The 26875-nt window shown below is 33.7% G+C and overlaps 1 protein-coding gene across 1 annotated transcript in view; it reads right to left on the reverse strand.

The window, feature by feature from the left end:
* nos1apb (nitric oxide synthase 1 (neuronal) adaptor protein b) overlaps positions 1-15317 on the reverse strand; it is a 23782-nt gene extending 8465 nt beyond the window's left edge. Inside the window, exons 1-8 of the mRNA XM_056465960.1 lie at positions 14777-15317; positions 14371-14442; positions 10894-10986; positions 10051-10109; positions 9019-9127; positions 7615-7693; positions 5462-5565; positions 2666-2782 (exon numbers count right to left, since the gene is read on the reverse strand). Coding sequence (XP_056321935.1) covers positions 2666-2782; positions 5462-5565; positions 7615-7693; positions 9019-9127; positions 10051-10109; positions 10894-10986; positions 14371-14442; positions 14777-14881 — 738 coding nt within the window. The 5' untranslated portion in view covers positions 14882-15317. The remainder of the gene's footprint in view (positions 1-2665; positions 2783-5461; positions 5566-7614; positions 7694-9018; positions 9128-10050; positions 10110-10893; positions 10987-14370; positions 14443-14776) is intronic.
* Between the last annotated feature and the right edge of the window lie 11558 nt (positions 15318-26875).

The following is a 26875-nucleotide window of genomic DNA, read 5'->3' on the forward strand; positions in this document are numbered from 1 at the left end:
AGTGAATGGGAGAGTACAACAAATATTTTTTTACAATCCTATTTGCTGAAATAATAAAAAACCTCCGTGATGGTGTTATCAAGACTTTCAGAAACATGAAAAAAAACTAGTGTGAGACTGATAACAGCAGCCAGAAGCGAGAACAACATAAAATTTACTGTCCTGCCCCATAGACGCTGCGTTAGAAACACCTCAAACAAGCGGTAATTAGTTTTTTTGTAATTTGTACATGTTTTTGTTAATCAAAATATTAAAAATGCTCAAAGATTTAAGATTACGATGACCGTTAAACAAGTCAGGTTTCAAATCTCCCGCGTTTGTGCGTGCAACTACTGGGCGGGGCTTGTGTTTCGTAGCCGCGTCATCGCGAAACACCTAATGACTCGTTATCAAGACGACTCATTTGAAGCACTATGAGTCGACTCTTTTATAGATGAATCAATAATTTTAAACACTGTACACTTACAGATTTAAGCCTTAGCTGGATATTTCACTTCACTTAGAGCTGTGTTACACACTACACGGAAGGGCATGTTCAAAAACCCATAATATGGGCTCTTTAAAATATCTTCTTTAGTGTTCCACTGAAGAAAGAAATTAAAAGGTTTGGAACCACATGAGGGTGAGTAAATAATAAGTGCATTTTCATTTTTGGGTGAACTCTCCCTGTAAGATATTTTAGATGAAATCTGAGAGCTCTCTCATCCTCCATGGACATCAATTCAGAAAAAAAGTTCAGAAAAAAAAAGCAAAATCATTGTGAAAACATTCATGTGACTTCAGTGATTCAACTGTAATCATATAAAGCTCCAAGAACACTTTTGTTTGCTAAATTTTTTTTTTGCAGTTTGCCATATTACCATTAGAGTCAGCAATGCAGTATGCAAGCACAGTAGCAAAAGTAAACCCTGATCTAATTTAAAAAGAAATTGGTGAACAAAGTTGTTTTTACAGTTGTTTAGGGTGCACAAAAATGTTCTTGGAGCTTTGTATGATTAGAGTTGAACCACTGAAGTCACACAGAATGTTTGGACAATGTTTTTGGTTCCTTTTCTGAATGTCTCAGGACTGTTGCTGTGTATAGAGCTCTAAAACATTTCAATTCATGTTCGAAGATGGGTTTGGAGTTAACTAATACAGTAAGTAATTAATTATTTGGAGTAATTAATTAATTGGAGTAATTAATAACAGAATATTAGTTTTTGGGAGAACCAACCAGTTGCTTTTATGAAATCTTCAAAAGAATATTTATGAGAAGTAGGGTCGCATGATATTGGAAAAATCTAGCATTGCAATATTTAGTTTTTCTGCGATACACATTTGGATATGAATACAATTTCATCAGATAAGTTAAATAGATCTATTTGGAAAGAATTTTTTCATTTTAGATTTGTACTGAACTGTGGTTCCTGCTCAACTATAATCCAGAACTCAACATTGCATATACTGTGATATGACTATTGTGTATGTGCACATTGCGTTATCAATGCTGAAACAATCTATGGACCCTTCACATTTCTGTTTTTTTTTAGTACAGGGTTTCTGCAGGTTTCTTGACTTTTTAAGACCTTTTTAAGACCATTATGAATAAAATTTTAGACTCATACTTGTTAATACTTATGTTTTAGACTGAAGGATTTTTTTCTTATGGTCCAGTTACTTCTGTAAATAACTTTTGAATTAATGGAAGATCATGTATAGGAATGTGTTGGTTTAATTTTCTTTCCCTGACTAGGAATTTTAATATGGAAATTTTGCTGTAAAAATGTTGCTGTATTGAATTGTCTTTGCAATAAAAGCTATATATTTATTATATACTATATATATATATATATAGTTTTGGTGATTGGGTGTCGAGCCAATTAGGTAGCTTTTTTTGGACAAAGGAAAATTTAGACCTGTTTCAAATGATTTAAGACACACTACACAACATTTCAGTCAATTTAAGACTTTTTAAGGCCTGAAATTTTGTTTTTGTAATGTAAGACATTTTAAGACTTTTTAAGACCCCACGAGCACCCTGTAGTATCAGAAATCATCATTGTTGGGTAAACTTAGAGCGCAGTGAATGGGAGAGTACAACATTTTTTTTCAATCCTATTTGCTGAAATAATATATAAAAAAAACTCCATGATGGTGTTATCAAGACTTTCAGAAAAATGAAAAAAAAAAACTAGTGTGAGACTGATAACAGCAGCCAGAGGCGAGAACAACATCAAATGTATTGTCCTGCCCCATAGACGCTGCTTTAGAAACACCTCAAACAAGCGGTAATTAGTTTTTTTTGTAATTTGATGCAAAGATGATATAAAACATACGTAAACACAATTAATTGTACATGTTTTTGTTAATCAAAATATTAAAAATGCTCAAAGATTTAAGATTACGATGACCGTTAAACAAGTCATAACAGTCTTGTGAAAAGGCTCCATTGTGCAGCCTGCTGATACACTGAATGACATTTTAGTGTGTGTGTTCTGTAGATCATGGTGGAACACTGTTTGATAACCGTTAAATGTTGCTCATAAAAAATAAAATAGGGCATCACTCTGTAATAAAAAAGGAAAGCTGTGCTACACTTTGATGCAATGGGATGAAACGCCCTTTATGTCGAGCTAAATGTCAGTACAGGCATCATGTGAAAGCAGTCTGTCGTGTGGTTGACCTGTGCGGCGGCGGCGTGACTCCTCTGCTCCTGCTGCTGGAACTGTCTCTGCAGGAGCTGCACCTGATGGCTCACAGACAGAGGGCTGGAGAGAGGAGACTCCGGCTCTTCCTGCACCTGCATGGAGAAAATACAGCATTTGTTGACCTATATTTTCAATTTACTTTACCTTCGCCTTAGTCATGCCATCATGTTTTCATCCACTCTATAGGGGATTTTGAGTCTTAATTTGGGCAGAACTTCCTTTGTGTTTCCAAAAAAATAGAATGATTATTGGTGACAAATCTTATTTTGTCACATATTTTGGGAAAATGCTTTGAAAAATCTCAACAATACACTTTGGGCAAATGTACTACTCTTTTGTTATGTTGGTGGCTGTTTTTGCCCCATTGACTTCCATTATAATGACATTTTTTGATTGCAAAGCCATGACACCATACAATCATGCTTTCTTGATTGTTGGTGGTTTTTCCTGATGGGAAGAGCTACAATATGTAATTCTTACTGTTGATTGATCAGTTGCAGTGCAAAAAAGCTTAAGCTGGCTTTTATGTGGGGTTATATGGAGTATAGTGGTGGCTGTGTGTGTGTGTGTGTGCGTAAGAGACATTTGCACACTTATCTTGATATGTCTGAGAAAATATAAAAAGCAGCTCAGCTCTTAGAACATAGTAAACATAGAAAGTGTATTTATGCACACATGTTATAATTTGCTCTTATACTCCATAGAACTCAATATAAAATCTACAAACTATGTTTTTTTTACCCAGGCCTATCTTAAGGGTTATAAGGTTTAGGGTTGCATGGTTTACCGGTACTATGGTAGTATCGCGATACTATGGCTCCAAAATACTGGAGGTGCCACTGTAATTTGTAAACGATAGTATCGTCATTAACGGTTTTACTAAAATAGATAATGTTGGATGTGGAAAAGTCAATAAAATGCTCACACGTTTGTTTTAATGCCCTTTAAGGTTGCAAGTTTTCTGATGTTTTCTGACGTTTCAAACTCGCATCTGAATCGATTCATTCCCGTTACTCTCAATATGATTTAGTAGCTACAACAACGCGACAATCTCTTGAAAAGAACGACACACAAAGTGAAATTTTAGATTACGTTGGATTGTTACCGGATAAGACACAAAAAAATCCCAAAATAGCAACAGGAAACATTGAAAAATTTTTGACCTCTTCATTTAGCCTATTTTTGTTGGAAAAATGCTCTTTTTGTACCAAATTTCATTTGGTATCATTTGTATATTTATTTTAATGTATTTTTTGTTGGTCAGTTATCCACAAAATAAACAAATGAACACAATAGGTGAAGTGACGTGCAAATAATACTTTTTCAATAATAAGGGAATTATGAATTAAATTCAAGACCTATTAAAACATGTGAAATATAGTATTTCTGACAATTTTCTTTATAATTTGTGTTATGAATTACAGTATCGCAATACTACTTGGTATCGTGATACTTCAGCTGGTATAGTATCGTAAGATGAATTAATGGTATCGCGACAACTTTAATAGGGTTAACTAAAAAAATAAACATATATTTAATCGAAAACATTGAGGCTTCGTTACAGCTGCAACATTTGAAAACAAATACGCAACAGAAAAAATACAAAAGTTGTGTCAGTAATATTATTATTATTACTACTAGTAGAAGTTATCTGCTTGTAAAGTGTAACATCATGCGAAGCGGCTTCCTGGTCCAATCGCCATTTCTGCAACTGTATGGGGAGACTTAACAAATGATAATAATAAATATTTACAAAGTGCTGTAATACTTTCAAAAAAAATTTACAATCGCAATATATATATCCATGACTAATATCAGATGGCCAGAAAGTGATACATTTTTTATAAATTGTTAAAATATTGGTGTTTGTGATGAAGCAAGTCCAGAGACTGTTGTGTACACCATGATTTTATCTAAAATTCACTTTAATGTATGATATGACTAAAAATTGGTCATGAACGAATATTTTCTCAATTCAAATGAGTAGTGCCTTGGACCCGAAAACAGTATTCCATACGTCACGACTTAACTAGCAACTAACGGATAGTAGCCTACTTATACATTTTGTTGTTCTTACCATTCAATGCAGCTCAGCGATTAATTTCTGCACAGATTAATTCAGTGGTTAAAACATGAGGTACACAGGGCACATAAGCAGTGGACAAAACGCTCGTAGCAATTAGAAAAACATTCAAAAAATGCAAAAAGAGTGTTCGATGTGAGAGACCCAATACTCTGCTTTTCTGAATTGATTTATACAGAATTGTTGAATTTATTTACATTTAAATAAGGCATGTATTTCATGAATAACTAAACAGGTTCAACTTTAGACAGCTGGCTGGTAATTATTCATTTTTGTAGTCCTACTTTTGATCTTGGCCCAAATTCTGCCCTAAAAATGTGAGGGATGAGCACACTCTAGAGTCTATAAATAATAAAAACAGGTGAAACGAGCTATAAAAGACCACATATCTCTTCTACCTGCTAACCTTTCGGTTGCTAAATGCAAGTAAAATAAAAATGAAAATTAAATCATTTAAAAGTTGAATCAAATTAACTTTTCAAGTAATCTCAACTTATATCAATCAAACGGACTACAAATATTAAGTTAAACTTTGCAGCACTTAAAAAAATGTAGTTGAAAACTGATTAATTTATTGTTAAAAACATGTATACATAATACATTTTTTACAGTGTATTGTTTCCAGATATTCTGCAAGCTGTGGTATATTTGATGCTTGTTATATATCTAGCCATGCAGAAGACTTTACCTTTTCATCTGTCTCCGGGGCAGCATCGCCTGCTCTCTCAGTGCTGCTGCCAGCAACCACTGCTTCATCTTTGCTTCTCTCCTCTTCTCCTTTTACAAGCCATGCTGCCAATGCAGATGAATCCAATTAGAAATCAAATGATCTTTTAAAATAGCAAAAAATCCAAGACAAGTTTCAGATACAGATGGGGTCTCTTTATTTTTTCCCTCTAAATATATTTATTGATTTTTTTTACCCTTTTTTCTCCATCAACTAAGCTTACAGTAACAATGCAGCCTAGAGAAGTCCACACCAATCTTATAAATATATGTATACACACAGTTGAAGTCAGAATTATTAGTCCCTTAAGTTATTAACCCCCCTGTTTATTTTTTTCCTTAGCTTAAAGTGACATTTAGGCAATGTACTGTATAACGATGGTTTGTTCTGAGTAGACTATTGAAAAAAAGTATAGCTTAAAGGGGCTAATAATTTTGCCCTTAATTTTTTTTTTTTTACAAATTAAAAACAGCTTTTATTCAAAGCGAAATAAAACAAATAAGACTTTCTCCAGAAGAAAAAAAAATATTATCAGACATACTGTGAAAATGTCCTTGCTCTGTTAAACATAATATTTAAATATTTAAAAGAAAAAAAAAATTAAAGGGGGGCTAATAAGTCTGACTTCAACTGTGTGTGTGTGTGTGTGTGTGTGTGTGTGTGTGTGTGTGTGTGTGTGTGTGTGTGTATATATATATATATATATATATATATATATATATATATATATATATATATATATATATATATATATATATATATATATATATATATATATATATATATATAATGTTTTCCAGCCAGGCTACCAAAGATTAATCCACCCTGCCTGTTGGACTATCTTAATTTAAGGAAAAATATAAGCTATTTCAGTGCCTTTGAATTCTCACACAAATTTGGTAATTGTGTTGGATGTAATTTTCAAGCACTGAGGTGCTGTTATCAGTATGTGTTTGAATTTGCATTTTTCAATGATTTTTTGATTTGGTAACAAATCCAATTTTATTTTTTTCCACATCAGATTTTCATTTTTGGTTCAATGTGCTATTCACTGTTTTATTTAAATTTTTTATTTTAACTCAGATTGCTAGTAAATTCACAAATAATTTACAAAGTAAATCGTACATAGCACAGATCATATATAAAAACAAAACTATGATGCTATGAATCTGAAGTAGATGATAGCATTTTTTGTTTAATTAATGATTAATATGTTATTTGTCCATTAGATTTACACTGACAGACCAAATTTAGCTTTGTTTTTAGCCAAAACATCTATGCTTAGACATCTATTAAACACGAAAATGCTTGCTGGGTAATGATGAAAAGATTTTGTATCTTTTTTTATTTTGTCAAAAATGTATCAAATAGATCAACCAAATAGTGCCCTATTTAGGGTATAGAGGCCAATATCTGATCCAACCTGTTTGTTTCTATGGGACCTGGTTATGTTCACCTGTGCCTTGTTTTTATAATTTTTGTTTATTTGGATGTGTGTTTATAGAGTGCCTTGTTTTGATTTATACGTTTGTTCAACTCAACTAGATCTACCAAATAATGCACTATTTAGGGTATAAAGGGTGATATCTGATACAACCAATTTGTTTCCATGGAATCTGATTATGTTAACCTGTGACTTGTACATATGCTTTTTGTTTATTTGGATGTGTGCTTATAGAGTGCCTTGTTTTGATTAACAGGTTTGTTCAAACAGATCCACCAAATAGTGCACTATTTATGGTATAGAGGCCAGCAACTGATTAAACCTGTTTGTTTCTATGGAACCTGGTTATGTTCACCTGTGCCTTGTTTATATACTTTTTGTTTATTTGGATGTGTGTTTATAGAGTGCCTTGTTTTGATTTACCTGTTTTATCAAATAGATCCACCAAATACTGCACTATTTAGGGTACAGAGGCCAATTTCTGATACAACCTGTTTGTTTCCATGGAATCTGATTATGTTCACCTGTGCCTTGTTTATAAGCTCTTTTTTTAAAGGATGTCTGTTTATTTAGTCTCTTATTTTTAATTTATCCTTTTGTTTAAATAGAGAATTTGTTTATAAAACAAAAAAAAAGGTTGAAATGTGAGTGAAGATCAATGTGTTCTCACCGTCAGCATTGTCTAGACTCTGTTTATGGCAGACCTCAAACGCCTGACCGACGGTCCGCACAATCCTCATGGCTTGGCTCTGAGACACAGATGGCAGATCTTTAAGCAAACAAAGCTTAATTGAACATGTCAAAAATGCTTCTGCACATGCAAATAAACATCTGTCGTTTTTGATATGGGTCAACAAAAAAGCTGCACTGGGATAGACAGGAGAATTAATTGATCTCCAAGAGAGGAAAGGGGATTTATGGATGAGAAGGACAGATTTAAGGGAAAGAGAAGAGTGATTGAGAGAGGGAGAACATTACATCCATAAGTCAATTGCATATTACAGAGTGGTGCTGTCAAAGTGATGGATTAGATCATTTTAGATGGTCCCCGGTGCTCTCTACAAAAACCCCAGCCAAGAGACTCATACATATGAAGCTTATGCCAAAATCACTTTCTTTTTTGGAGAAAAAAGGCTAACCTGTCTCACTGATTAAAAATACTGTATGACATGAGGAAAAAAATCAACAACAGCCATAAAATATCAATGCTAAATAATATAAAAGTTGGTCTGATTTTTTTGTGTGGATTTGTGTGAGCTTTGTATTGTAAATGTATTTATATACACTTACTGACTTTGAACATGGCATGGTTGTTGATGCCAGACGGGTTGGTTTCTGTATTTCTGCTGCACATTTGGATGGTAGGGTCAGAATTTGGCATCAACAACATGAAAGCATTCTCCCTTATATCAACTGTTCAGGCTGGTGATGGTGGTGTAATGGTGTGGGGGATATTTTCTTTGTACACTTTGGGTCCATTAGTATCAATTGAGCATCGTGTGAATGCCACAGCCTACCTGACTATTGTTGCTGTCCATTTTATGACCACAGTGTACACATCTTCTGATGGATACTTCTAGCAGTATAACGCACCATGTCATAAAGAATGAATCATCTTAGACTGGTTTCTTGACATGACAATGAGTTCACTGTATTCAAATGGCCTTCACAGTCACCAGATCTCAATCCAATAGACCACCTTTGCGATGTGGTAGAATGGGAGATTCGCACCATGGACATGCAGCTGACAAATCCGCAGCAACTGCGTGTTGCTATCATGTCAATATGGACCAAAATCTCTGAGCAATATTTCCAGTACCTTATTTTCCAGTTCCAGTACCTGGAATCTATGCCTCGAAGGATTAAGGCAGTTCTGAAGGCAAAAGGGGGTACAACCCGGTACTAGTGAGGTGTACCTAATAAAGTGGCCGGTGAGTGTATTTACTAGACAGTAGTTTTAAATTTTGTTTAATTTTACTTAAAAAAAACAAAAGTATAAAATAAAATTACCTCAACATTTACTCACCATGCCTGGCAATATTGTGCTATTGGCAATATTTGGCTGCATTCTTACCTTTCTCTTCGATTTGAAGACATTGCAGCGAAACACATTGCTTTTCTTGTCTCTTGCGATATAACTGAATATCTTCAGGTCCTGTGAGTCATGTGAGACGTAAAATATCCTGAAAAGAAAGCAAAATGACTAATGAGCTGCAGCTATTGACCTTAAAACCGTCATATTCCCATGGCAACAACAAGGCCAGCATGACTTTCCTGACTTGTCCCTTTGTCATGTCATGAAGCATTACAGGAATACATTAAATGTGCTCACTAGGTTTTGAAAACTCAAGAGTAAATGCTTCATTACATTAGCATCGAGCTAAAACAAAAGAAATGTATCACAATTACCAGTTTCAAGGTAAACCACGGTAAATTTTCTGATGGTTAGTATTACCGTTTTAAATTGTCATTATCATAAAAACTGTGGTTGATTATCATGATTTTGAAAGCTCCTAGAATATTAAGATAAGCTAATTGCTAAAGACTGCAGAATAAATGAATGTTTGTATATATATATATATATAGTTAATAAACATATATTTTTATATACAGTTAAAGACATAATGCTTTATGTTGTTTGTTACAAAATGACAAAATAATTTAATTTGTTGTCTGTTTATTTGCAGTTACAAAACTTGGTGGAAAGCCTTGAGTGGGTGTGATATTTCTTATAATTTCTGATAAACTCATAATAATATGTGATCATTTTGGTGACTATTATCACAATATAAGATTTTGATACCGTTACCGTCTCTAGTTGGTAAAAACGTGCATTTTTTATGTTGTTTATAAATACAATAAAACTAAAGTGGACTTATCCAAGTCAACATTAATGATGTTAGTGTTAAACAACCTGTGGCACTGGAAACCGGCTGTTGCTATGGGAATTTCAAAGACATTCTGCGTTATATTCCAGCTCACGGAGTCTCATAAAAAGTCATTGAACCCCCACAGGCCACTTCTCTCCAGTCATGAGCAAAACTAGTGATCAGCTTATGACCGAAATAATATGTCTCGCATTCACTGCATTAAAATAACATCATACCTGAAAATAGGGTCCTGGGCCAGTGTCACCGGACTTTCGTCCCAGCTATACTCGAATTTCTGAGGTACAAATAAATACATTTTAGTCAAGAAATAAGCTCATATTTACTTGTATAAACAGTGGGGAGTTAATATGATAGTTCACCTGAAAATGTCATTTACTCACCCTCCACTATCTCCTAACCTGTTTGAGTTTCTTTCCTTTTCTGAACACAAAACAAGGTAATTTGAAGAGTAGTCATTAATTTTTATAGTATTTGTTTTTTTTCTCCTAGTATTAAAGTCTGCATGAATTGGAAGTTGCTGAGACTTTATTTCAGTGTTTTGACGTACTTCCAACTGAAACAAATATTGAGAAGCTGACTGGGTTTTCTTTTGCACATCATTCACTCAGAGCAAACTAACGGTAAAAGGGGCGTGGTTGAGATTATTGATATACAGTTGCTATGAAAGCCTATAGGTTGACGTCAACAGAAGGACCGCCACTCCAAACGCAAAAACAGATGGTCAGACTTTGATTGGAGATTACCAAAACAAACTTTTTTTTCAGTGGATTAACTTGCACTAATCAATTATTCACTTTAAGATTAACGATTTGAGATAGCAAAATAAACATTGTAAATTTTGATTTTACTCAGACTTTAATGTCAGTTGCTACTAGCTTCAGCATTCTTCAAAATATCTTCTTTTGTGTTCAACAGAAAAAAAGAAACCACCTGAGGGTGAGTAAATCATGAGAAAATGTTCATTTTGAGGTGAACTATGCCTTAAACGTTTTACATATTTAACATCAGAATACATTGTCATTATAACAATACTAAAAAGAAAATTTGAAACGCCTCACCTTTTTCTTTTTCCGTAAAACAACCTTGACACCATCCACTGACACGATAAGGTTGACTTTTTTCTTCTTGATGTTCTTGATTTTACACTCATACTATAAAAAACAAACAAACAACAGTTAATGGATACATGAATCATGACATGAGCCTTATAGTGTTTACTGTACCTCCTGTGCGGTCCAAGAAATTTTTGAGAAGTTTTCAAATCATTTAAATACAAAGACAAACTGAAAACTAAATGATTCATTATCTGAAGTTTGTTTTCAAAACAAAAACTGCTAAATAATTAGTACAAAATACATATATATATATATATATATATATATATATATATATATATATATATATATATATATATATATATATATATATATATATATATATATATATATATATTTTTTTTTTTTTTTTCCCAATGGTTAACTGTGACTAACTGAAAATCTTATTCCTGATACATTCTTTAACAATGTACATTTATCTGCTGTACATTACCAACACTATATATGACATAAGTCAATTGCTTGATTCATACTTCATGATATGATACACAATTCTAAATAGGTAACCTGAAACCTTGTATGTGTAACCCCTCTTGTCTGACTACCACCCACCCACCAGGGGCTTGAAGCTGGTAATTCCAACATCTGAGGCAGGCGCTCTAACAAGGAGGCTAAAAACCAACGCTTCTATCATTTGTTGCTTGCATAGATATATACATTAGATGTCGTCTACGCTATTGTTGTCTATTGGAAGGAATAGAGCTGGCATTTTAGTACAGGCTAGCGCTCCTTTGAAACGAATGTGGGACCAAAGATTCGTTTGTGAATGAAACTCTGTTATGAACGACTCGTTCTCTTAGCTGACAATAATACAAGTTTCAGGCACCGCAGCATCTTGTTGTCATATTTCATTTACATTGTTTTCTAATTTTATTCAACCAACCTAGCATAAGCCTAGTATTTAGTGTGAGTTGGTGCTACTTTGCCTTATGGTCAGTGCACTATGTGACTGTATTATCATCATCAATACTTGTTTAGCACAAATGTTCGTAACATACAAAAATGTAATAAACGAAATCCTACCTATGAAATGTTCTGCCTTTGTGCTTTGTTTTCTTTGTTTGCTCATTACTACACTCGTACACAGCGCTAAAGTCCAGCATCTTCACATTGGCTCTAGTCTTGACTAGTGCGGTTGAATGACATTTGTCCTGGGAGCACTGTACAAATGTGGTGGCGCTATTGACGCATGCTCAGGGTCAGTATGCGATATCTAGTGTATGTATCAATGCCATTTAATTAAAACTGTGAAGTTGATCAACTGTGTATTCTCCAAGGTAAAAAATGCAGGGTTCCACACAATTTATTCATGTTGTCCCAACACAAATTGATTAAGTTAACTTAACACGTTTAACAAATTTATGTGGATTGAACATGAAAAATTAAGTTGTCCCAATGAAATCTCAAGAATTGTGTTGTTTAAGCTCATTTTAAATAAGTGTTGAACGAGCAAAAAAAAAAATAATAATAATAAAAAATTTGAGTGTCCATGCAGCACTTAAGTGACGTTATAAGGGCATAATGGGAGCATTAAAAATGTTCTTCAAAAAATACTTTTAACAGTAACCCATTACGATTCGGTGTACTGTAAGTAATCGATAAAGTACTTGAGTTACTTTTTGTATGAAGTAACTAGTAACTGTAAATAGTTACTATTTTTCAGTAACTAGCACAACACTGGTCATCATTTTGTAAATCAAAAATGTGATTCTCCAAAAATGATGCATAAACATAGCAGTGTTCAGTGTATAAGCATGAAGGAGTACTTGATAACCAAAACAAGAGGTATGGACTATGATGGCATTGTGTAGGTCATCTGTTGCTTTACAAACTAACATTTCTTAGACTGGCAACAAAGATCCTTTTGACAGCATTTTCGTCTGGATAACATATCTGAGGACTGTAAAAAGCTAAAGGACAATTTTAGCATATTGCACAGATAAAATTCAAAGATTCAAAAATATCATCCACCAATAAAGATGCTATTACTTTTGAGAGCAATCAGGAAGATGTCCTAGCTCTGTTCGATGCAGACTGCACGAGTAATTAAAGACTAGGAAATAAACAGTATATTCACTGGGGTAGGCATAAAGGGAATGCACTTTGCATACTAAAGTGTGGCTGGGTTTAAAAAAGTCCCTTTCATATGAAGCTTTGGATAATGTGGACCACTAGCAAGTCAAGCTCTAGTTACTCAGTTCTCCTCAAAATACATCAAATAGATGGCGATATCTGATCAAAAAAACACAGACTTTATCAACTGATCAACAAAAATGTTCCCTAATGAGAATTCTGGCGCAAACATGTCTAAACATTGCACAAAAAATATTCTCTTTCATGGAGAAAGGTTGATTAAACTACACTGTGCTGCTGATGCCAGCACACTGGAGCAATCGCAGAGCCATAAATACAGCTGCACTAAAGCTCTGAGCAGAGGAAACATGAACACTGTTTACTCTGCTTACATACTATTCGAGTAAACAACTCACACCACATGAATTGATGCTCCCTAAACTAACAAAATTGATGAACATTTTTCATCATTTCAGAGTATAAAGTTTTGAAAAACCATCTGAGATGGCTACATGGTCATAAAGAAGTGTTATAATGTAAAAATATAAACATAAATAAATTTGTGAGGTTGCAAACTATTTCTAGATCACAAATTAAACACATTTGTGACATTAAACATGGGAACGATTTGATTGATTAAAGCTCAATAATAATAATGACTAAATATAATAATAATAATTATTATAGGTCGTCACGGTGGTGGAGTGGGTAGCACGATCGCCTCACAGCAAGAAGGTCACTGGTTCGAGCCTCGGCTAGGTCTGTTGGCATTTCTGTGTGGAGTTTGCATGTTCTCCCCGTGTTCGCATGGGTTTCCTCCGGGTGCTCCGGTTTCTCCCACAACCCCAAAGACATGCGCTATAGGTGAATTGGGTAAGCTAAATTGTCCAGAGTGTATGTGTGTAAATAAGAGTGTATGGGTGTTTCCCAGCGATGGGTTGCAGCTGGAAGGGCATCCGCTGCATGAAACATGTGCTGGATAAGTTGGCGGTTCATTCCGCTGTGGCGACCCCTGATTAATAAAGGGACTAAGCCGAAAAGAAAATGAATGAATGAATAATAATAATAAATATTATTATTATTATTAGCAATATTTATCCATGTCTAGGGTCATTGGAAAAACAATAAAAAAAACAATACCGATAATAATATACATGGCCAGGTGGTTGTAAAATGTATTAATTATTATCATCACAACGCAACTTTAAAATGTTCGTGAAATGACCAGTAATTACCAATATAGTAATTGCAAAACTTGTAAATCAGTCATTTGCTATTAACACATCACTATTTCTAGAAGGTCTTCTGTCTGCATCCATTTCATTTGTCAAAATCAGGAACTCTTACCCGTATACGCCTCATGGCAGCCAATATTTCAATCCTGCTTTTGGGTCGCACAATATCCAGGCTCCCAATGAACTGTGGCAGAAAAGGTTAAAAAATAACATATGATAAACTGTATATTGTGTGTCATAAATAAATAAATATAATAATAATAATACCCAATAAATTGCATCCATGCCAGTGCAACAGGTTCAACTAGTTGTCACTAAATGATAGGCCTTATATTACAGATAATACATATTAATATATGAATTGCTATGACAATGTGTTATAACAATCCCTTCAACATGATAATAACATATTAATTAGCTACATTCAGTAGTTGCACACTCTCATAATGTAATTACATGGTAGCTCAAATGTAAAGCTTGAACGTTTAATAAACAGAAGAATATATGTTTCTGTTTACCTTCACCTCGAATGTGAGTCCATGCTGGAACTGCCCTTCATTATCAGCAGGAATCCTCTGATCCATTGAGTCATCAACCAAATTGTATTTACACTTCTCCAGCATTCTGTTATAATATGGAAATATCGTCCAACCCTTTATTCGCTCAAAACATGCTGAAGTCCATTGACTGCACTGATTTCTGAAGGTTTTCTCAATAAAAGATGACGGCGGTCCCCACAATCTCCAAAGGCAAATACAGAGGTTTTCCTCCGGAGAGGATTCAGCATCATTTAGACTAAATATAATCCCAGGCTTTGTTTCACAGGAGAGCAGGAGCTTCTGAAGCCGTCCGGAGTCTGCTAGGACGCAAAGTCTGGGTTTCCAGCATGATGATAAATTTCCCACCTGCCCCTGTTGGCGCAGACGATCCCTTGTCGTTAATATATGAGTCTACTATGGAGAGGGCTTGACTATGAATATTCATAAGACAAGCGTTCGCCATTGGAATGCTAGCAAGCAATGTAGCGCTAAGTAATATTCATGAAGGTGTCTTTGTGAGATTTGTAATATTCATTGGCCCTCAGCCAAGTAGAATTCGTAATAACGTCCATTATTTCAGAAAGCGTGTATATGTGTGTGGCGTGAACACTGTCAGGTTGTGAAATGTCGATGTTTTGGAAATAAATGCTGACATCTTGTGGTGAAAGTCAAACGCGCCTGACGGTAAGTGTATAAAAGTTCACACAAAAAAACAGCATTTTAAGAGTTTAGATGCAAAAGCCGTTTGATATTTTCTTCTAAACTTAGCATTTTATCAGGCTTCTGTGTGTAGACTCAGTAATTTTACTTTTATAGTGATGAACAACTTCTTTACATTGCATTTAAAGTGAAATAACAAAACATAAACATAAGAAATTGACAAAAACTGCTCATTTACAGATGGCATTTAACGTTAGTTTTTTTTTTTTTTTTTTTTTTGCATCTGAACTCTTCATTTATTCCACTATTTAACTCAAGTGACTCCAAACCGTTATGGGGTTCTCTCTTCTGTTGAAAACGACTTAAAATAAAATATGTTGAAGAAAACTTTCCTGTAATCATTCCAAAGGATTTGTTTTTCCTACTAAAGTCATGGTTTTAGGTTTCCAACATTCTTTAAAATGTATAACAAAAAAAGCCAAACGGGTTTGGAACAAAAGAAGGGTGATGATAATTTCATATTTTGAGAGAACTTTGTGCCAGTGCACACAAAAATTAAAATGATGCTACTTTACTCACCTATTGTCATTCATAACATTATTTATTTTAGCTGAAACCGTTGTTTTTGTAATTCATAAAATGCAATTTATGTAACTTACCAGCATATACAGGAAAGATATGAACAAACATAAATGTCAGGATATGTCCTGGTTTAGTTTTGCCAACAACAAGCACCCTTTGTTTCTCACAGTTTTGTTTCCCCAGTCTTCTGATTGATGTATTATTCTGTAACTTTTGGCAGTCTATAGTACATTAACAATTATTTTTAGTACAAATTAGTCTATGAGAAAGACCGTGTTTACTGTTCAGCGTTTCCTTTTCTCCTTCTATCGGCTCTACGGTTCCCCCTAACGACGACAAGATTGTTGTACAGTTACTGTATATCATACAATATGTAAATCTTATCAAAACTATTTGTTTATTTAAATTTTTCTGACGGTGTGTTGATAAAAATCGCGTACTGTACAAGCCATGTTACTCGTATCTATTTGGATAAGGAGAAGTATAACGGTTAATGTGGTGATTAAAGCCCCGTCTTCGATCGCAATATGGCGAATAAATCCCGCCTTCTAGTACAGGAGCCAATCATCGGTCGCTATAGACTGACGAGACTCCAGACTGACCAGACATGAGTTTCTGCAGATTTTGTGTGATTTGGATGTTTAGAAACGAAACAAAAGAGGCAGTTGTTGTTTCATTTTATCGGTGATTCATAATATGAAAATCAATCGTAAGCTTGGCAAGCGGTTTTGGAGAACTTGATGTTTCCCCATTCAGACAGAATGCTACCCGTTTCAAAATGGCCGCCGAGTGAAAGGACTGTACCTTTAAGAAATTTAAATGATGCATAGTCTCTGTTGCTACGTGAACATTCTAAACGTTCCAGAAAAAGAACTAGTGCAAATTACATGCACAGACCACTGATTTACTGTGAGGGTTCGGTTCAGGTTTGGGGCAGAGCAGAGGTCGACGTTAATAAAGTACAATTAATGGGAATTTTATTAAGCGATATAAATAATTATTGTTAACTTCCGACCGCAATGAATCTCATCCAGCAACAACCGGACTCATGTGGTGCAGACCAAGAAATGAAGGCAGGTCAAAGACAGTTGTGGATGAAGAATTTGTGATCAGCCATCAGCAACAGTCATAGTAGGAAAAACTTGATGTATTTGTTTTTTCCCGGTTTTGACCAGAGCACAATAATTAGATTGCAGATTTAAGGAGATAGTTCACCCAAAAATCAAGTTTTACTCATTAGGCCTATTCACTCACCCACACGTGGTTCCAAACCTTTATTGATTTCTTTCTTCTGATGAACACAAAATACAGTCTTTTGAAGTAAGCAGACTATTGTTATATATGACTTTTGGTAGGAAAAACAAATACTTTGGAAGTCGATAATTACTTGTTTTAGCTTTTTAAAAATATCAATAGGTTTGGAACAAGTAAATGGTATGTAAATGATGACAGAATTTTAAATTTTAGGGTGAACTATCATTTTAATGTATTGTCAGTTTATATATTGTGGGGTTGTCAATTTCTGATTTATATTTTAAGGTAATATATATTGTGAATTATTACAGATCGCTACATTCTTTGCTTCATACTGCTGGATTGTAGGCTTGTCACATTTAAGATTTATTTATTTTAGCTTTGTCGCCTTCAGGACCTTTCAGTCAAACACTACAGATAAATAGACTGCATATCACTACTATTTGCTTTATTTGTAGCCTACATTGTTATCTTTATAATTCATAACTAAATATTCTTGTTTTGTTGTATTATGTTGACAATTGATTGCTTGCTGGTTATTGTAGCTTATATGCCATAATTATTTTATCATATTCTTTAACATTTACATTGGAAAATGAGTATTGTTATAATGTCAGTTGCAATCAAATACAGTTGTAAAAATCAAAATTATTCAAGCCATATCTATACTAATACTCTGTATTAGTACTCTGTGGCAGTCAGTCAGGTTTACATTATTTTGTAAATTCATTTCCACTTTAATGAAAATATGTAAACTTGATTAATGAAACCATTTTGCAGAAAACGGCATGTTTTTTAAAAATTTGCCTTTCAAAAACATAACATTATAGTCCAAACTCAATTCCAATGTAATCTTTCACAAACTGAACCAAACGGCATGTTTTACTATAGTTTTTAGAGCTAGGGCGCCGCCATCTTGGAATATCGTTGTGTCTGACATCACGGGGTTGGTTCTGTCCCCTCGGCTGAAGCAAAGAGCTTAGAATCACTAGCACTTTTAATATTTTACAGACTTGTTTAATATATTTTTACCATACTTGTTTTCTTGAAATGGTCACTTTTAGGTGAAATTACTTTAAATTACTTAATTTATTAATTTAATAGTTTACGCACTGGCATAATGCAAATAAATACTGACATGTTAAATTATATTAACATGACTTTTAAAATAGGATATTGATAACAGACTGACTGACCATACACTTTTGTTTTACTATTAGCTATATGTTATAATAGTATATAGTATTTTTTCCAGTGTTGTCTGTTAAAAAAAGACTAATAAATAGTTTTCGTAAAGCTACTTTCTCCAAAATAGTTGAATTCTGACACATAAATTCATCATATAGGCTACCACAAGCTGCATACGCGCGTGTGTGTATATGTGAATATATATATATATATATATATATATATATATATATATATATATATATATATATATATATATATATATATATATATATATAATCAGAATTATTTTATATATTATCAGAAGTCAGAATTATTAGTTCCCCTTTGATTTTTTTCTTCTTTTTTAATTATTTCCCAAATGATGTTTAACAGAGCAAGGACATTTTCACAGTAATTCACAGTCTGATAATATTTTTTTATTCTGGAGAAAATCTTATTTCTTTTTTTTTTTTTGGCTAGAATAAAAGCAGTTTTACATTTTTTTAAATAATTTTTGGGGTCAAAATTATTAGCAAAATAATTTTTCAATAGTCTACAGAACAAACCATTGTTATACAATAACTTGCCTAATTACCCTAACCTGCCTAGTTTAAACCTAATTAAAATCAAATTAATAAAATAAATCAGTTATTAGAGATTAGAGTTATTACAATTATTATGTTTAGAAATGTGTTGAAGAAATCTTATATATATATATATATATATATATATATATATATATATATATATATATATATATATATATATACATATATATATATATATATATATATATATATATATATATATATATATATATATATATATATATATATATACATATATATATATATATATATATATATATATATATATATATATATATATATATATATATATATATATATATATATATATATATATTTATAATATAAAACGGTAATGCTCTTTGGCTGAACTGATACAGTGGAAGTAATGGACTGAACATGAAGACTGCAAAATTGAACCCAGTGCATGAAGTTGTGGGCTTGGAGCTTGTGCAAATACAAGCATCTGATGTGTCTAATATATAAAAATATATTTATTCTATTTTTTAATCCCTTTTTAATTACCGATTGTTTGGTGCAATTAAGTCCTGCCTGACTCCCTGTCTGAGTCTCAACCATGGTTTCAACAAGGTCTGGTGCCGATTTAATCAGTGCATTGTTTCACATGGCAGGGTTTTATGTGCTTCATACGTCTCGAGATCGAGTTTATTGACTTGAAAAGGGAACATATCTGACATAATCCACAAAGACTTGACTTAGTTAAGCGTGAAGTCATGTGCTTTAATCATTGCATTAGTCCAAATGCAAATCCCCTCGTCAGGCAGCGCTGCACCAGTGTGAGAGAGTGGACCAAAGCACATCAAATGAAAGATATTTAAAAAATAGAAAACGTATAAATACTTTTGCATATATTAGACACAACTTCAATGCTTGTATTTGCACCAGCTCTACGATGGACGTCCACAACTTCACAAACAAAAGCACTTCGCAATCAAAAACACTTTGCCAATGCAAATGTCAGTTTGAGCAAAACCCAGTGGTGCTAACAAATAAACGTATTGTGATTTATAAATATAAATCATATCCATCAATACATACAGTCTATCTGAATGTAGCCTTTGAACAACAAATCTAGTGCATATAGTAGGGAATATGCAGAGCTAGTGCTTCATTCCATACTGATAAACTTCCAGTGAAGGGTTAATGTGACTTGTTTTTACATTTTATACGATTCCCTTTACAGCATCGATGTTGTAATGTAATTAAAATACAATCAGCTAAATAAACTTTGGCATTCATTTCATAGCTCAAGAGTAAAATGAGATGAAAAGCCGTTTACTCGCACGCACCCGTCAGGATTGGCAGGCTAGCGCAGAAGCTCCATTGAATATACTGGGGTAAAATAAATGTTCATATTTTAAAGACATGGTGGGGAAAATGTAATTTAATGCAGTGTTTCTTGTACATTCTGAGACCCACTTTATAACGGATATAACTCAGCCAGTGGAGATCGCTGATCTTTAAAGAAAACCTTAAACGTGTCGATTTTGTAGCGCCATACAGTTCACCGGAAGCGCTTAACCCAGGTTACTGACAAATTAAAAGTCCTTCCACATACTTCCGCATATACCCTGTTGCGTACCTGTGGATTTTCTCACAAATGCACTTGGGTCATTTGCTACACCAAGAGAGCAGGTGGTGCTATGGTCTAATTTACATTACTCTCCTGGGAAGAGCTGATACTAACTATAGCTGAAACAAAACATTCATGTTTTTTGTTAATTATAAAAAAAAAAAAACTATATAAAATTAATAATAACAGCACCATGAGCAGCAGCATTTCAGATAAGAATTACTCTATGTGAAAATCTTTTTAAATATTATTATTATTATTATTATTATTATTATTGTATGTTTTAAAAATTAATTTAACTATAATAAGCTAACTGTTATTTTATGCTTACATTTTTATATCTAATTATTAGCTTACATTTTAGAATTGATCAGAAGTAAAATAATTTTAGAATCACTTTTGAAAAGACTATTTATTTATACAGACAACAGAAAAATAGAGTAAAAGGTCGCTGGTTTGAGTCCCGGCTGGGTCAGTTGGCATTTCTGTGTGGAGTTTACATGTTCTCCCCGTGTTGTGCTCCGGGTTCCGACACAGTCCAAAGACATGCGCTATAGGTGAATTGAATAAACGAAATTGGCCAAAGTGTATTTGTGTTTGAATGAATGTGTATAGGTGTTTCCCAGTACTGGATTGCAGCTGGAAGCGCATCCGGTGTGTGAAACATGCTGAATAAGTTGGCGGTTCATTCCACTGTGACAGCTCTTGATAAATAAAGGGACCAAGATTTTGGCCAATATTAGGGATTAGATCTACACCGAAAAATATAATATATATAAAATATATAATATAATATTTTGTATATTATATAAAATAATAAATATAAATAATAAATATATAAATAAATTTAAATATAAAAGAATGTCTGCTTTTATAGCAGCCTATCGCTGTTGATTTGTACTGACCTTTTACACTGATGTCAAATTAATTAATTAATTAATTTACTAAAATTGAACTAAAACATGCTATATAAATACACCACTTTCAGTACAGTTAAAACCATCTTTTTATTTTAAATTTAACAGTAATATATTCACAGATGACAAAAAAAGCACTAAAATACATTTTTAAGTCCACAAGTGCACTATCATAATGCACATAAAGTGCACTATTTTCAGCAACTCATTTTGTACTTAATGACCTAAAAATGAATTTTTAGTAGTACTAAAAATAAACTAAAGATTAAATAAGTGTACTCAAATGTGTGATTTTGACACCACAAAGTTTAACTGAAATGTTCTTTTAATGTACTATTTAAGTGCTTTTAAAATTTATTTTATAATTAATTAAAATAAGACAAATTTTGTACTTAATGTGCTAAAAGTTTTAGTAGTGCTTAAAATCAACTCAGTGTACTTAACTGTGCAATTTTAAAACACCATGAAATTGAACTAAAATGTGCTTTTAATGTTGTTTTTAAGTACTTTTAGTACCACTTTAATTACAATTAAAGATGTCTTCGTGCACTTTTAAATATACTGTAGCTGTACAAGAAATATACACATATAAATTATTTAAAATCTAACAATAATATGTTCCCAGGTGATAAAAAACTACTAGTGCACTTTCAAAATATACTTAAAATGCTCTGTTTCCGGTGACTAATTTTGTACTTAATGTACTAAAAGTAAATTTTTAGTAGTACTAAAACTAAACTAAAGATTAACTAAGTGTACTGTGGTATTTCGACACCATGAAATTGAACTAAAATGTGATTTTAATGTACTATTTCAGATATAAAATATATTCTAAATCACTTTTAGTACAGTTAAATCATCTTTTCATGCACTTTTAAATATAGCTGTAAAACACACTTATAAATGATTTAAAACTTAACAATAATATATTCCCAGATGATAAAAATAATGCACTAAAATACATTCTTTAGTCCGCTAGTGCCTCATAATGCACTTAAAATGCTCTATTTTGGGCAACTGATTTTGTACTTAATGTACTAAAAGTAAATTTTTTGTAGTGCTAAAAATAAAGCAAAGAGCAAGTAAGTGTACTCAACTTTGCTATTTTGACACCATGAAGTTACTAAAATGTGCTTTTAATGTTATTATATATACAATTACAATTATTATTTAAAATATATGCTTAATTTGCAGTAACCTATTTTTTTTATTATGGATACACACAGTCCACAATAAAGAAGAGACAAAAACATAAAATATATAATTCCACACATTAAGTCAAATGTTTGCATAAAGATTATGACACCAATGGTTCCACATGCCAGAGTATAATCTGACAGAATTTAAAACTGTTTGTCAGTGTTGTGATTATACTGTTCACAGAGTCAGATAATCTACATACACCTATACATAAGCCACAAGCTGCTCTTCTGTCCTCATGGCCTCCACACAGAAGTCATGATCAGTTTTTGGCATCTTTGTGACATGAAGAGCTTGAGAAACAACTCAGATAAATTGAATTTACACACCTTACACACCTGGTCATATGGCCAGTTTTTTTGCTTATTTGATGTATTAAAGTCCCTGTGAACCGGAAGCTGAGATCATTATTCTTTTCGTAATGTGATGAAGTTCCTAGAGAAACAGAATTTCAAACGAGCAAACAGTGGGCGTGGCTTGTTTTTTCTACAGCGGGCTGAATAGATGTAGTAAAGTAGACATTTCATCCAGATAGATCAGGAAAGGGGTTTTAGAATAGTTATTGCAACCTAACAGACTCCTCCTGCTCACCATTTCTGTTTGTTGTCAAAACTGACAGAGCAGCGTTAGCCACACCCATTACCAAAATCACGTAATCTGATAAATTAACTGAAAACAAACAGGAAGTGCATATTCAGATTTCAATTAAAGATTAGAAGGTTAAACAATTTTTTTTTCTTAAAGACACGCACAGATTAATTGTTCACCACAAAGCTAGCAATGTCAGCTAACAAAATAATATGGTTAGTTTTGATTTCTTCTGGACTTTAAGTTTTCTATGATAGCACATTTTCTACCAACCATTTTTGATCTCTTGATATTTAGCTCCAGGCTAATATCCACACTATTGTGTTGTAATTATAAATGCAATTTTGTTACCTGAAAGGTTGGTCCTATGTCCTGCCAGATTTTAAAATACTAATTTTCTGAAGTTCTATCTTCCAAGGACAATTTGTTAAAGGATGTATTATCATTATTTTGACGATTAGATGCTGATAGCAGACTGTCTTTATCACACCCCTCACTCACAAAGCCCTGTTTTCGATTTAAAATTGCATCACAGGAGTGGGCGGGGCTATATTTGTGTACTTTGCACCAGTTATTCAAAAGTGCTATTCAAATAGACCTGAACTGAACTGTACAATTACAAAAATATGAATTTTAGAATATTTTTTTTTACAATGTGTTCTTTTAAAAGTAATTAAATGCATGTAGATTTACAATTACCTACTTTTAACAGTTTTATGAGGCAATAATAAACATTTTTATCAGATCCAGGAAATAAAATATCCCACCTTACATGAAGAATCAACAACAACAACATCAACATCAGTAGTATTTCTGTTTTAATTATTACACTCTAAACTAATATATTTAGGGCTGCAACAACGGATTGATTAAATGGATTAAAATCAATTACTAAAAGCGTTGGCAACAATTTCATAATTGATTTGTTGTGTTGCGTGATGCGGGGACATTTGATTAATAAAAATACGAAGCGGAGGTAACGTTAGAGGAAAGATGCATAGCGAAGGCAGAGAAATCTGTGCCATCCAAATCATTCAAGGTGTGGGAGCATTTCACACTAAATAAACAAAAGCATTATGACATCAAAATTCAAACTGAGCTGTGGTGCATTGGTTGGCGCATGCCAGAGAAAGACGTGTCATATTATCACAATTATGGAGTGTTTTTAACCACCCAATGCTTATTTTATGTTTTAGACATGTGAATACACACAATTACTAATAAAACAATACATTTAGAGTTTGTAAAACACACAAGAAAGTCTATGGAAGTCTAACAATCCATTCAAGTCTAATTTGCCGATGTGTATTATTCATATCAGGTAAACATAGTGAAAGTAACAATAAAGTTCAATCTATTCTTCTCACAGCTGGCCAGCCACTTGCTTGCATACATTTGGGAGTAGCTGATGAATTTACGCGTTGAATCCTGCGTGTTCTATTTTTATGAGTGAGGCATGCAAGTAAGTGAACATCTCACAACGCCCATCTCACATTATAGATCACGATCAAGTTCATTTATACGTCTTTTAAACAACAAAAAACACTCACATGCCAGTGTTTCCTCTAGGATTTTTTCCAGCTGTGGCGGCAGGCCTTTTTTACACAGATCTACCAACTACCTGTGGCGTTATTTCGATGACAAATGTCGTGAGCGCAGCATTACAAGTCGAGATCGCATTTATGTAATAGCCTACGAGCAAGCGAATCTCCTTGCTTGCACGCCAATTTCCTCTACTCGTGCACAAAACTTCTTGCACAGCCCCTCAAATATACGCTGCTCAAGTGTATTTTCTTGTGCGCTTTCAAATAAACGCTGCTGAAGTGCAATTTATTTTTCACTTATCTTTTGATACGTTTTGGTGCGATTATTACCCGCTAATAAAAATAAACACGACTGAATGTTTTGAATGAGAAGCTGTAATGTAGCCGTAGCGGGATCAATTTTGGCGTAGCGCCCTGCCATGGAAGAATAAATGTAGAGGAAACCATGTTTCGTCATGAACTTTTCAGAGTGTGATGTTCCTTTACTAGCTGTAGAATCTACTTGTCCCATTTTTACTCCTTGTGTGAGACCTTTCTGTGCTGCAGCTCTCCAATCTTTCTCTGCCTTCATTGTGATGTCTCTGATGGTATTTAACTTGGTGATTATGCTACCTTTGATCAGAATATTTGGGGGATTTTGGGGCGATGGGGGATTTTCACTAGGGGTGATGTTGGGCTCAACTGTAGTGCTCTACCTGCTTACTTTTCCCCCTTGTTTACCCTACCATTGCAGTGCACGCATGCACCTTGGTGTTGTTGACATATTTTGCTAAGCCTTGGTGGATTCACAACCCCTGATATGTTTTAACTTTGGACCATCTGCAGTTACATTTTTTTAGGATCCTTTCTTTACTCATCTTCTATCCTGGTTCTCAGTGGATGGTCAGGCTGTTTAACGTTTGAACTGCTTTTAGCTATGTAGGGACTCCCACTATGTAGTTATTTAGTGGCTCCCTACTTCAAAGACATGTAAATAGGGTAACTAGTAGGCCTGTTGCAATAGTCAATATATTGACTTATTGCACGATATATGAAAATGAGGGTGGTTAATTTTGGAGGTGCTATATATTGTTTGTTTTATATAAAGAAATTTAAGATGATGATGATTAGGTTACATAATATAACAAGCTAAGTTTTTTTGTCGAACGTGCTACATTCTGCTTTTTGTGGAAGGTTGGGCTTATGCAGCATCTCCACGCATGCTGTGTGCACACTAGAGATGCGCGGATCAGCTGAAATGACACCCGAATCCGCGGCTTCATACTAATCATCCACCCGCCACCCGCCCGCACATATTTTTTATCTGATAAATGTATCCGCACCTGACCCGCACCCGATCGTCACTTTAATCATTTAATTCTCTAAAAAACTGAGAATGTTATTCTTATGTGGCAGAACATTCAAGGCAGCATGATAAAGAGAAATGTAATTCATTTTTATCATCGTCATTATTAATGTTTATAATTATTTTACATTCAGTTTTGCATTTACTGTCAGGAGTAGGAGCAGGCCCTGAGGCTGCTCTCTCTGAAGCAGAAATGGGCTCTAGGAAGGCTCTTGGGGTCATGAGTGGGATCTAGAACTGAGGTCTTTATTTCACAAATCCTAGGGTCTGAAGCTATCTTCTAAAAACACTCAGAGCCTAAAGTCGACACTGTGCTGTGCTCAGGAGCAGGCCCAGGGGCTGCTTTCTCTGGAGCAGTTTCTGCAATGGGTCTCTCTGGATCAGATGAGATCAGGCATGCTGAGACTGGAATGGCCTTAAGTAAATGCTGTCATCAGGACAGCAAGATAAGTCAACTAGATAGCTAGATAAATAATGAGGAGGGTTGTGGTGGGCAAAATAGACAGATAAACAAATAGATTAAAATATAGACTAATCAACTGAGACAGATAAACATAAAAAATACCTGAGTAATCTGAAAGTGGAGACTGTACCGTGTTTGGAGGAAACAGGAACATATTTTTTTTACTGGAGTGAA

This window comes from Danio aesculapii, chromosome 2 (genome assembly GCF_903798145.1).
Source record: "Danio aesculapii chromosome 2, fDanAes4.1, whole genome shotgun sequence".
Classification (NCBI taxonomy): Eukaryota; Metazoa; Chordata; class Actinopteri; order Cypriniformes; family Danionidae; genus Danio; species Danio aesculapii.